Here is a 12028-nt window from a genome sequence, read left to right on the forward strand (position 1 = left end):
TTCGTGTGTGCCCTTTGTATAACCATATCTTCTTCCATTACACTCTCGGCTCTTAAGGTAGGGAAGACTGACATTTTTAAGTTTTGGTAGCATTTGTATATTTCTAAGGACACTGAAGAAAAGATGTTGTGTTTTTGTGATTTAGAGTACAGATGTTGGCTCTGAACTGATCCTATTGGAGGTGTCCAAAGTAGATGAAACCATGTTATTTTTTGTACAGAGAACGCCCTTTAAACATTTTTTTTTTTTTTGGTTTTTCGAGACAGGGTTTCTCTGTGTAGCTTTGCGCCTTTCCTGGATCTCGCGCTGTAGACCAGGCTGGTCTCGAACTCACAGAGATCCGCCTGCCTCTGCCTCCCGAGTGCTGGGATTAAAGGCGTGCGCCACCACCGCCCGGCCCTTTAAACATTTTATTGATGATGTATGTATTTAGAGGAATATCAGATTCTAAGTACACGTATGCAGTTTGATGAACTTTTAACAAAATGAACAAACCTTAGACAGGGAATCGTGAATAGACTTTTATTAACATTCTCTCTGTCTACACCTTTAAGATTGCTGCCCGGGAACTCAATATTTATTGCCACTTGGACCACAACTTCATGACGGCAAGCATACCCACTCACAGACTGTTCGTGCATGTCCGTCGACTTGTGGCCAAAGGATACAAGGTGAGCTTTAGCTTTGATTTGTGGAAAAGGAATTGCGACTCTCTTCTGGAGAGCAAAAGCATTGTCTATAGGTGGCAGAAAGGCTCCCACTGGCTTTGGAATTGGGGACTCTGAGAAAGTAAAATGCGTTGTAGTCATTAGCATTGTATCTTACTTTTCATTCCGTGTTGGTTTCCTGAGCCAGGGTCTGAGCTGTAAATCCCAGGACAGACTTCACATAAACTCACAGTCCTCCAGCCTCAGCCTCAGTGCTGGGCTTGCAAGGAATGCACTGCAGTGTGAACTCTAGAGTGCCCTCTGCTGCATGGCAGAGCGTTTCTTTGCCCTGTATCCACTTGCCAGTTGCTTGGGGTTCTCTCTGCTCTGTATCTGCACATCAAGGGTTGAGCTGCTTTTTTTCCAGCACTTCTGAATTGACTTTTTGACATTTTGAAATCGTTATTATTAGTTTTTTAAACAATGATTCCCTGAATTTGACAGTAAGCGTGTCTTTTTTTGTTGAAGGTTGGAGTTGTGAAACAAACAGAAACCGCCGCCTTAAAGGCCATCGGAGACAATAAGAGTTCGGTCTTCTCCCGGAAGCTGACTGCTCTCTATACGAAGTCCACACTCATCGGAGAAGATATCCTTTGAGGACAGGAAGTTTCCTCTTGTTGTAGGGGCTTTGTTTCAAAATGACAAATTGAACTAAACATTTTTTTTCCCCTTGAGTGAGAATGTGTTTGATGAGGTGTCCAGCCACTATCCATCCTGACACTTCAGCCATGGTGGGTGTGTCCCAGACTGCGTGGGGTGGGTAGTGGCTGGATACAGTATGTGTCCATTGTCAGAGTGAGAGCAGAATTCACCGTACTTTAATAGCAAGAGTAAAATGAGCCTAATAAAACATGCCAGGTTAACAGCTCTTTGAAAAGAGATTTTTTTCCTCAGATCATTTCTGGGACAGTGTTAGCTATCTGAACCTTGCAAACTTCTCAGAGTCTTACTAAAGTGAGACTTGAAAATAGCTTACTAACTTCACCTGGAAAGAACTTCAAAGACAAAATTAATACACAGTTAAATGTGAGGCAATCTTCATTAATTGTTAATCTCATAAAAAATTATTGAAAATGGGTAGTTGGTTGAAATTTTCTCATGTAGGTTTCAGTGTGCACAATGATCATCCCAAGGATTATCATCACTCAAATTCTTTATGTTACTTGAAGCAAAATAGTTTCAAAAGCATAGTAATCAAATTCCTAGCTTTTTGTTTTGAGATGGAGTCTCACTGTGTAGCACAGGCTGGCCTTGAATTTCTTCTTCAGCCTTTCTGATACCTGGGATTGTTCTGACCTGGCCACTGTACCTGACATGTCATTTTAAAAAATGAAATAGTTATTCATAAGATAGGAGCAGGTGCAAATGAGAATATTTAGATAGTGGGTCAAGTTTCTCTTCAATTTTTTTTATTGAAAATAGATTTTTTTCATACAATATGTTCTGATTACAGTTTCCCCTCCCCCACTCCTCTCAGTTCCTCCCTTCTTCCCCTCCCATTGGAATCCACACCTTTCTGTCTCCGTTAGAAAGCAGGCATCTAAGGAATAATAATAATAAAATAAAATAAAATAAAATACAAATGACCAAAAAAAAAAAAAAAACAAACTCAAAATTGGAATAGGACAAAAACCAAACAAGAAAAACAGCCAAAGAAAAAGCATAAGAAACGCATATAGATACAGAGATGCACGCCATTCGCACACATAGGAATCCTGTAAAAACCCCAAACCAGAAGCCGTAATATGTACTCAAAGTATTTGTAAGATTAAAAAAAAAAAAAAAAAAAAAAGCCCTGACTTGACGTTGCGCGACAAAGAACTTGCAAAGATGTGATTGAGTTCACTTTGTGTTGGCCATGGACAGCTGGGTGTGCAGCCCGCCCTTAGGAGTGGTTGTTTCCCAAGACTGCCTTGGAGAAAAGTTTTCATCTTCACTCTGTCATTTGGAGACAGCTTCCAGGTTAGGGTGGAGGAGTGCCTCCACGGCTCCTTTCAGCTCTAGGAAAATACTTTATCTCACGTGTATGGGTGCTTGGTCTGCATGTAGATCTATGCACCATATTCAGGCCTGGTGCCCAAGGAAGCCATTAGATGGCATTAGATCCCCCGGGACTGAAGTTACTGGGCATTGTGAGCCACATGTGGGTGGTGGAACTGAGCATGGGTCCTCTGGAAGAGCATCCACAGTGCTTTTTCCACTGAGCCGGCTCTCCAGGCCTAGGTTAGGTCTCTCAATAGTGTAAGAAAGTTTGAATGATACCATGTAAAAGTACTATTTCAGTTGTAGTTTTTTGTTTAAAGATTTATTGATTTTTATGTGTATGGGTGTTTTACCTTCTGTGTGCCTGGTACCAGGGTAAGCCAGAAGAGGGCAGAACTGGAGTTATAGATGGTTGTGAGCCACCTTGTAGGTGTTTGGAATTGATCCTGGATCCTCTGGGAGTTCTTAACCACTGAGTCATCTTTCCAGCACCTCTACTATAGTTTCTTAGAAGTTATTTCAACCTGCTTAGCTTCTACACAAATTCTGAGATGCTTTTGTTCAAGTAAGACCATCAGTAGTGAATGATCACCATTGGGATGGACTATAGACCATCAGTAGTGAATGATCACCATTGAGATGGACTGCAGACCAAGAGTAGTGAGTGGTCATTGAGATGGATTGCAGACCATCAGTAGTGAATGATCACCATTGAGATGGATTGCAGACCAAGAGTAGTGAGTGGTCACCATTGAGATGGACTGTAGACCATCAGTAGTGAATGATCACCATTGGGATGGACTACAGAGCATCAGTAGTGAATGGTAGTGACTGGTCACCATTGGGATGGACTGCAGAGCATCAGTAGTGAATGGTAGTGACTGGTCACCATTGGGATGGACTACAGAGCATCAGTAGTGAATGGTCACCATTGGGATGGACTGTAGACCATCAGTAGTGAACGGTCACCATTGGGATGGACTGCAGAGCATCAGTAGTGAATGGTAGTGCCTGGTCACCATTGGGATGGACTGCAGAGCATCAGTAGTGAATGGTAGTGCCTGGTCACCATTGGGATGGACTGCAGAGCATCAGTAGTGAATGGTAGTGACTGGTCACCATTGGGATGGACTGCGGACCATCAGTAGTGAATGGTAGTGAACGGTCACCATTGGGATGGACTGCAGAGCATCAGTAGTGAATGGTAGTGACTGGTCACCATTGGGATGGACTGCAGAGCATCAGTAGTGAATGGTAGTGAACGGTCACCGTTGGCATGGACTGCAGATCATCAGGAGCCCTGTTGTTCTAAGCTGATCAAGCTGGAAGAACCTGGTATTTGATTTTTTCCCTGAGTCTCTTATTTGAAGCCTTCCCCCAAACAGTCCCCTTCCCTGCTTTGCCTCAGTTGCCAGTAAGGCTCTTGCCTCCTGATAACCAAGTCGGATGTTGCCAGGATGACTTTGTCCAGAGTCAGCTTTTATCCTTGAGAGTTTTGGTTAACGGGACTCATTTTATACATGTGTGTGCATATATATGCCTACATGTTAAGATATGTTTTGTTTAATTAAAATGTCTTAAAGGTCTTTCGAAGTAAAATACTTGTAGAGTTTTGGGCACTTTGGAGGTGGGAACTCATTTATGATATTTCAGCGTGTTTGCTCTGCTTTGTAGAATTCATTATACGATCGCTGAGGAGTCAAGTCTCAGCAGTAGCTCAGCAAAGTGGGTTCCTGTTTGGACTTCCGCAGGGCTGGAGCCGCACTGCTAGGCCCTTTGGACTTCCCCAGGGCTGGAGCCGCACTGCTAGGCCCTTTGGACTTCCCCAGGCTTGGAGCCGCACTGCTAGGCCCTTTGGAAGTGAGAGGATAATAGTTGTCTGTCTCTGTGCCTCTCGTAGTTCAGGGAAGAGACGACATTCAACTGTGATCATAACTGGAAGAACGCTGCATGAGAAAAATAAACCTTTATCAGTTAATGGGAATTAGGCATGTGACTTTTCTTTAACCATTATTACATGTGAATCCTCTAATCAGGCTGGATGATTCTATAAATATCGATGAGGTAACAACAGATACTTCTACCAACTATCTTCTATGTATCTACGAAGAGAAGGAAAATACTAAGGACAAAAAGAAGGGGAATGTTTCCATTGGTCTCGTGGTAAGTCCTTTGAAGGTGAGGAAGGATGGGTGTTCGTGGTACCTCGTGTGAGTAGTCGTGAGTGGTGCGTGATGAGGATTCTGATGAAGTGTGCTTTCCTCCCAATATTGCCCGTCTAGTCACTAGTTACGATTTTCTTTTCTGGTTACTTGGCACTCTGTGCTGCAAAGATCCCGAAAGTTTTGGACTGTATGCTGTTGTCAAGAGTTGTCAGTGATGGCAGTGACAGGCACGCATGTGGACAGGGAGCTGATAGCACAATAAAATACTACGCCAAGCAGGTGCACGGCTAGCAGAGTTTCCTCTTTGCTGTGTAATCTGACAGGAGTGATTATGGAACTCCCCTAATTAGATTTGGAGGAAGGAAGAGTTAAAGGGAAATGGTAAGTGGCCAATGCAAGATAGTCTACTTTATACATAGTAAAGGATAAATGAATGCCAGAAATAGCTCCACTCTGTCTTCCAGGTAAATGTGATTCAGGAGTAATAGTTCCACTGATTTTGCCTTTTGCCAACTTGGGCAAATTTACTCACTTCAGATCTCTTTTGACTGTTAGACTCCCTTGTTACCACTCTTTCTGCTTTTTCTAATGTCCTCAGTCTAACGTGACCAGCATTAGCAGGAAGTCCTAAAGCTTGAATGTCTTCAGTCTGCCTTTTAATGCATTATTCATACCGCATAACTTTGCTAACTTGACATTTGCTTAGCCAGTAAGCCCCTCTCTCAGGGAGTTAGCAATACTGTGGGTGTTGGGGAGGCTCAAATGGGTTTTTTCCCCTGAGAAGCACTTTTTATCTAGTCATAGACAGTTGGTCCCATCTACAAATAGTAAGGCTGTTTGCTTTTCAGCTGCAGCATATGTAGTGTGCTGTTGTATATTTACCTGGAGCTCAGACGAAAGAACAGAGTTGAGGCACAGGAGCACACAGGTCCTACTTGGGGATTTGGAGTAGCATCCTGCCACTGCCAGGTCGACTGTCGCAGGTGAGCAGGGACAGGAAAAGATGAACAGTGGTCCTTGACCCTAAGTGGTTTTCGGTTCCTGTCCTTGACCTCAGTGGTCCCTTTTCTGGCTGATGGCATCCTGAGCTCTAGCTGAGGCTGCGCTTTTCACTTGGGCTCCGGAAGCCTCCAGTTTGCACAAGGCCACTTGGAATGTGCTCCAGTTCCTCAGATTCAGTGTGGCCGAATGGAGTTCATTTCCCTCAGCACTGTTCTCCCTGGGTATTTCGCCCACTGTGATGAGCATCTTACACTTCCCAGTCACCATCTGAGAGTCTCCTTTGGGTGCTGGTAGTTGGTCTGAAATTGAAAGCCTCGCTGTTGAGAGCAGTTTTCTTTGGATTGTGGGTTTCTTAATGCCACACGTCTCTTGGAGTAATACACAGTGTAGGTATTGCCATTAGATGAGTCCTTTGATTAAAGCAACAGAGAATTCGACTGGCTGGTAACTCTGTCATCTGTTTATGTCAATGCTTGGTTTGTAGATTGGGATTGAACCTAGGTAGGTAACCCTAGTGTAATGGTGCCATAGCTGTGGGCACTAGAGGATACCTCTGGGCAGGACTTGAGGGCATTCCCTGGCTACAGATGAAAGATTTAAGGAAATTATGAAATATTCAAAAGGAAAAGATGAATAGAAATTTAACAGAGTAGTATGAGACAATCACCCAGGTCAGTAACTCGAACACTACCCAGAATCCTCAAGTTCCCCAAGTGCCTTTCTTTCTACAGTAGCTGTAGTGACTTAAATGATTGACATGATGTAAAGATTTTGGGGCAATAGTATTATTTTCTTTTAGTTCTGCTTTTACCACCTTGACCTTTATATGTAGAGTAAGCCTACTATAATACTGCTTTGAATATTTTGTTTCCCACTTTGTATGCAAAATAAAAACACTGTTTTTCTGTTTATGTATTTGCTGCGGGGCTCACACGTGTACCATGCTTGCAGACATGAGAGGATACTTCATGAGAGTCAGGTCTTTCTACCATGTGAGGATCAAACAGAGGTCACCAGACTTGGGAGCAAGCACTTCTATCTGCTGGGCCTGGGCCAGCCTGCTGGCCTGAGTGTGACATTTATTTGCATGCAGGCATTTCCTCCTTTCCTAGATAGGGCCTGGATCTTGTTGCAAGTGACTGTCACTTAGCTGACCGCATCAACAGTATAAGGATTTGTCACATTTGGCTCTTCATTAGGTGCAAGCTGTCCCTACCTATTCATCTCTAAGCACCAGTAGTAGAGAGTGCAGACTGGAAGTCAGACTGCTCGGTGTGAATCCGGCTCCATCATTTTGTATCTCGGAGACCTTGGTTGAGTGACTTCACTACCTCTGCACCTCTTCCAAACCTTGGCTCTTTCACATTTTCTTCCTGTTATTACACTGGGTGACTGACAGGTGATGGTTTTAAGTTGTCTTGGCTTTTTTACTGAATACTGGGTGAGTTTCACTTATTTATTCACTTATTTATTTATCTTGAGTGTGTACATGTTCTTATGTGCACATGGCAAATATGTGGAGGTGAGGGGACAACTCTGGGAGCACGTGCTCTCCTTCCACCATGTGAACCCTGTGGAGATCAAACTCAGTCCTCAGGCTCGGCGGCAGAACCCGTTATCTGTTGAGCCCTCTCCTCAGTCTGTTTTAGATGCCTGCGAAGCTAACTTAGGTAAGAGTCTTAACAGGCAGACAGATTTTCACTTTAGAAACAGCACATGTTGGCAAGAGTGCATTACTAGAACCATGCTGTGGTGTGCCTGTGCGGCTGGGAGAGTATCTGTGCCCTGTGCTATCTATCTGTTTACCTTCGCTTCCAGGGAGTGCAGCCGGCCACGGGCGAGGTCCTGTTCGACTGCTTCCAGGACTCAGCCTCCAGACTGGAGCTGGAGACTCGCTTGTCAAGCCTGCAGCCCGTGGAACTGCTGCTCCCCTCCCAGCTGTCGGAGCAGACGGAGATGCTCATCCACAGGGCCGCTGCTGTCAGGTGAGTCCTGACCGCTCCCAAACTAGAGTGATTCCCAAGCCAATACTTGTTCTCATGGAAATTATGTATCGTAATTATATCCCAGTAATAGAGTTTCTAGAAGAAAAAAAATTGTGTAGGACTATAGACGACAGTCATTTTAAAAGGATTTAATTATATTATTTGATGATTTATGTAGACATTCTAGAGGTAGTTTAGAACTTATTTCTTTAAATGCATGTTTCTCTTCAGGGTGGTGCCCGGTAGTTTTATTTACTAGGACTCCTATCACAGCACTCGTTATGAAGCAGGGTATATACCACAGCAGGTAGAGGGGAACACGCATGTGCGAGGCTGTAGCGTGCCTTTGGATTCTAACGGCATGCAGTGTTACGTACTCCCCAGGAGGTGCCTCTGTGGAAGAGCATGGCTGGAAAGGGCAGCGAGGCGTGGGCTGCTCCGGAGTGAAGAGGGCTGTCTACATGAAGGGATGGCTGTCGGGTTTACAGCTAGTGGGCTGACAAGTCACTGGGCAAATCTAGCTGAGTTACAGTGAGCACGTGCTTGTCTTGGGAGTTCAAAGTTTATTTCCATTTACGTTTTTTTCTTTTTGTTGAAGTGGCTTTCACAGTTTGTCTTTCCGGTGAAATCGCTAATATACATTCATTGAGAAGAATTAAGAGTTACAAAAAGAAAGATAAAGTAAATCCAGTTCCATAAATACAGAAATGACTGCACTTTGGTGCTTTATTTCTTTATATGTATTAATTTTTTTATTTATAAACTTGTGTTCATGTAGCAGATATAGTTTTATACCAGTTTTTTAACTTAAAAATTCCCTATCCATTTTCTTAAGGGAAATTGCATACACATGAACTTACTCAGAACAGTGCAGTGAGGTGCCAGGCGTCCATCAGCCAGGGTCGGCGTGCCCCGGCTCAGAGCCCATCTCGTGCATACTCACCCTTCTCAGGCAGAGCTCAGGGAACGTCATTTGTCTGCTAATATTTCTGTAAGCACCTCACAACAAGATGCCTTATGACATCCGTTGTACAAGTGGGTGAGATTTGTCCGTCGTTTTTTGTTATATTTCCTGTTTCAGCTCTGCAGATGTTGCTGTAGCATCTGTGGAAACTTGTGCATGCATTTTCAATTCTTTCCTGAAGGTGGAATTTCTAAGTCAGAATTACAAACTCTTATAAAGATTTTGGATGCTGGCCCAAGCACTCTGGGAACTCTGTCAAATATTTACAGTCATCATTTAAATAATCTTTATTACATTATGGGTAGAGACTTCTGGATCAGATCCCTTTATTTGGCTCTTAGTTTTCCTCTGTGTTTAAACCTGGCCAGTGGAAAGCCACGCAGTCTGTTTATGAGGGGTGCTGACCCTGGAGAGGTAAAACATGAATACCTTCTCAATCCCTTTGAAGAGACGCTTCTAGATGGAAGCACTTTTACAGTGTTCTGTGTTTTGATTTTGCTCATTTTCTTTATAAATAAGTATATTTGATTAATTTAGATTAACCTGGAACTTGGTCATTTAGTCATCATGTTTTCTATTTTCCACTTATTTTTATAAAAGTAAAGACAAAAGTCAATAAAATGCCAAAACCTGTGGGGTAGCAGACAGTGCCAAGATGGAGTTTATTTGTCAAGGAGCTTTATCTGATGGTGTTCCTCAGTGTCCCTTGTCCGATGAGGTTCTGGAGCCTGAATTTGGCATGCCGGAGACATCCTGGGTGGCTGACGGGCTCTGAGGAACCTAACGACTTCCGGCCATTTTCCTGTATTTCTCTAACTAGCACTCTAGGTTTGTAATTCTGCCTACACTTACTGACCACTCTTGGTACATTTTCTTTTTGTACCTTTTGTTCATGAAGAGTCGAGAGTTAAGCATCCATTTCTATGAGTATCTGTAGCTGATTTATATGTCTATAGAGAAGGAACTGGTAGATTTTCAGATGTCAGAGTCAAATAGCAGGTTGAAGTGGAAATCTGTCTCTTCGCTTTAGTAACTTTGAGTAGATCACTCAAGTGTCTCGTCTAACTCTGTTCTAGTCTATAAGATAGGGGTAATAAGAAGCTCGCCGCAGAGGTCCGTTGGGAAGATAATATGGGTAAAGGGCCTGGAAAAGGGCCTGGCTAAGAAAACTCATTGTAGTGGAACATAACTGGCTTAGTTACTTTTCTGTTGCTATGATAAAACACCATGTACTAGGTCCTTTAGAGAAGGAAGGGTTTATTTGAGTGTATTGGTTCCAGGGGTTGGAGTCCTTGATGGTAGGCAGCCGAAAGCAGGAAGCTAAGGGCTCACAACTTGGACCACAAAGTGCAAAACAGAGTGAGCTAGAGCCAAAGCTTTTAACTGTCCGTGCCCGACCTAGTGACACCATGTCCAGAAGGCCCCACCTCCTGAGCCCCCAAACAGCACCACCGACTGGGGACCCAGTATTCAGATGCTGGGGGCCATTTTCTCTTCTAACGTTGTCTCTCCCTACTTATTTTTGGTTTGTTCTTTTGGTGGTGGTGGTGGGGGGGAGTGCTGCAGGATACATGTCCATACTGTTTTCTTTTTTCAGTCATGTTCTCATGTGGCCAGCCTGGCCCCTCTCCCTGTGTATCTGAGGATTTTTTTGGACTCCGACCCTCCTGCCTCCTCTACTGGATGCGGGGGTTACAGCTGCACACACCTCACTCCTTCAGTCTTCTGAAATGTCTATTAGAGTTCATTGTGCATTCTTATTCTTTTCTTTGTGCATGTCTTTAGGATATAATTTCCATGCTACTGTAATGTTTCTTTTGTTGGTGTTGACCCTGTTTTTTTTTTTTTTTTTTTTTAAAATAAAAACAATCTTACGACTCTTTTAAAACATTTAGAACTTATATTTCAGTTCAGGACTGAGGAGAAGGTGCCGTGGATAAAATGATTGCTGTTTGCACATGCTTGTGCATGAGGATCTTAGTTCAGCTCTTCAGCACCCATGTGGGAAGTTGTGTGTGATGACGGATTCTGTAATCCTTGTGCTGGGACAGGAGATGGGATGATCCATGGCTCTGATAGAGGCCTCCTCTTGTTGCTGTTGACCTCTGGCTTGTGTGTGTACACATGGGAAAGACGGAGGTAGAACGGGTGGGACTTGCCAAGCACCTTGTAGGAAAGTAAACTCATTTTAAAAAACATTTTAATTTACTATTTCTACTTGTTTTTAATAGTCTATTTGTACCAATTAAATGTCCTTGCTTCTGGTAACATTGTATTACTTTTATCTTCAAAACATCTTTTCCCATTTTGAAAGCACTTTGCCTTTATGTTCATCTATATTTTATTTCCACCAAATTATTTTTTCTTTCTTAATTTTATTTGCAGTGTTCAATTTTAAATTTGAGTTTTTCTTTATTTCACTGCATGAGGTAAGTTCCTACCTTAATTTTTAAATTAGAGCTAGTGGCTTCACTCTAATGTCTACAGAGCTCATGGGCCTTTACTGACTGGATAGCAGCTCCTATGGTGGGCTCTTTGTGTTCTACTCAGCCATCCAAGCCCCGCAGACAAATGTAAAAGAAAGTACTGTAGCAGGGAGCATGGTTAGGTTTGAAGAACAGTTGGCCAGACTTCTGGTCCTGGTCGGCTCCCAGGCAAGAGTGTTGCACTGAGTTTTCAGACCCGAAGTTTGTGTCTGGTGTTGTCTGTTGTCAGTGCTGATGTGCGGTTTCTTAGCTCTCAGACCAACAGTCTCCCTAAACCTCCATCTTCCTCTGCACAGTCGGAAGGTCAAAGCCCTAGTTCTTGTCAAGTACTGGTGGATATTTTATTAACACTGAAGTCAGTCTGTATTAATGCTATGTGAGAAAATGCAAAAACTGCTTAGAATTATAGAAGATTCTAATGTAGCAGTTTTCAAAACATTTTTTTAAAAATTTAACTTTTTATTCTTAACTTTAACCACAAGAGGTCTCCAAAGGATTTTATATTTTATGAGTTAAGATTTTTTTTTTAAGATTATGAAGTCCTTCCCATTTATTTTTCCAGCTAGTTGTATTTATTTTGTATCATGTTTATATTCAGGACAAGTATTAGGCAAAGATGGTTGTCAGCTGAGTCAGCCACTCCTGAATGGTGACAAGAGTGATAAACAGCTTTCCTCCGGTTGTTTGTCTTTGTATAGACTGCATTTGTCAGATGGGCTCAGTCCTAAGATCCTGT

General features: G+C 42.9%; 1 protein-coding gene across 5 annotated transcripts in view; it reads left to right on the forward strand.

Annotated features, from left to right (window-relative positions):
- Positions 1 to 12028, forward strand: part of Msh3 (mutS homolog 3) — a 142036-nt gene that overhangs the window by 10307 nt on the left and 119701 nt on the right. For all 5 annotated transcript variants that reach the window (XM_052743594.1, XM_052743590.1, XM_052743591.1 and 2 more), the window contains exons 5-8: positions 555 to 671; positions 1176 to 1293; positions 4708 to 4853; positions 7676 to 7842. In XM_052743594.1, coding sequence (XP_052599554.1) covers positions 555 to 671; positions 1176 to 1293; positions 4708 to 4853; positions 7676 to 7842 — 548 coding nt within the window. The remainder of the gene's footprint in view (positions 1 to 554; positions 672 to 1175; positions 1294 to 4707; positions 4854 to 7675; positions 7843 to 12028) is intronic.

The sequence above is a fragment of the Peromyscus californicus genome, unplaced genomic scaffold (assembly GCF_007827085.1).
Source record: "Peromyscus californicus insignis strain IS unplaced genomic scaffold, ASM782708v3 Scaffold_18__1_contigs__length_77618521, whole genome shotgun sequence".
NCBI lineage: Eukaryota > Metazoa > Chordata > Mammalia > Rodentia > Cricetidae > Peromyscus > Peromyscus californicus.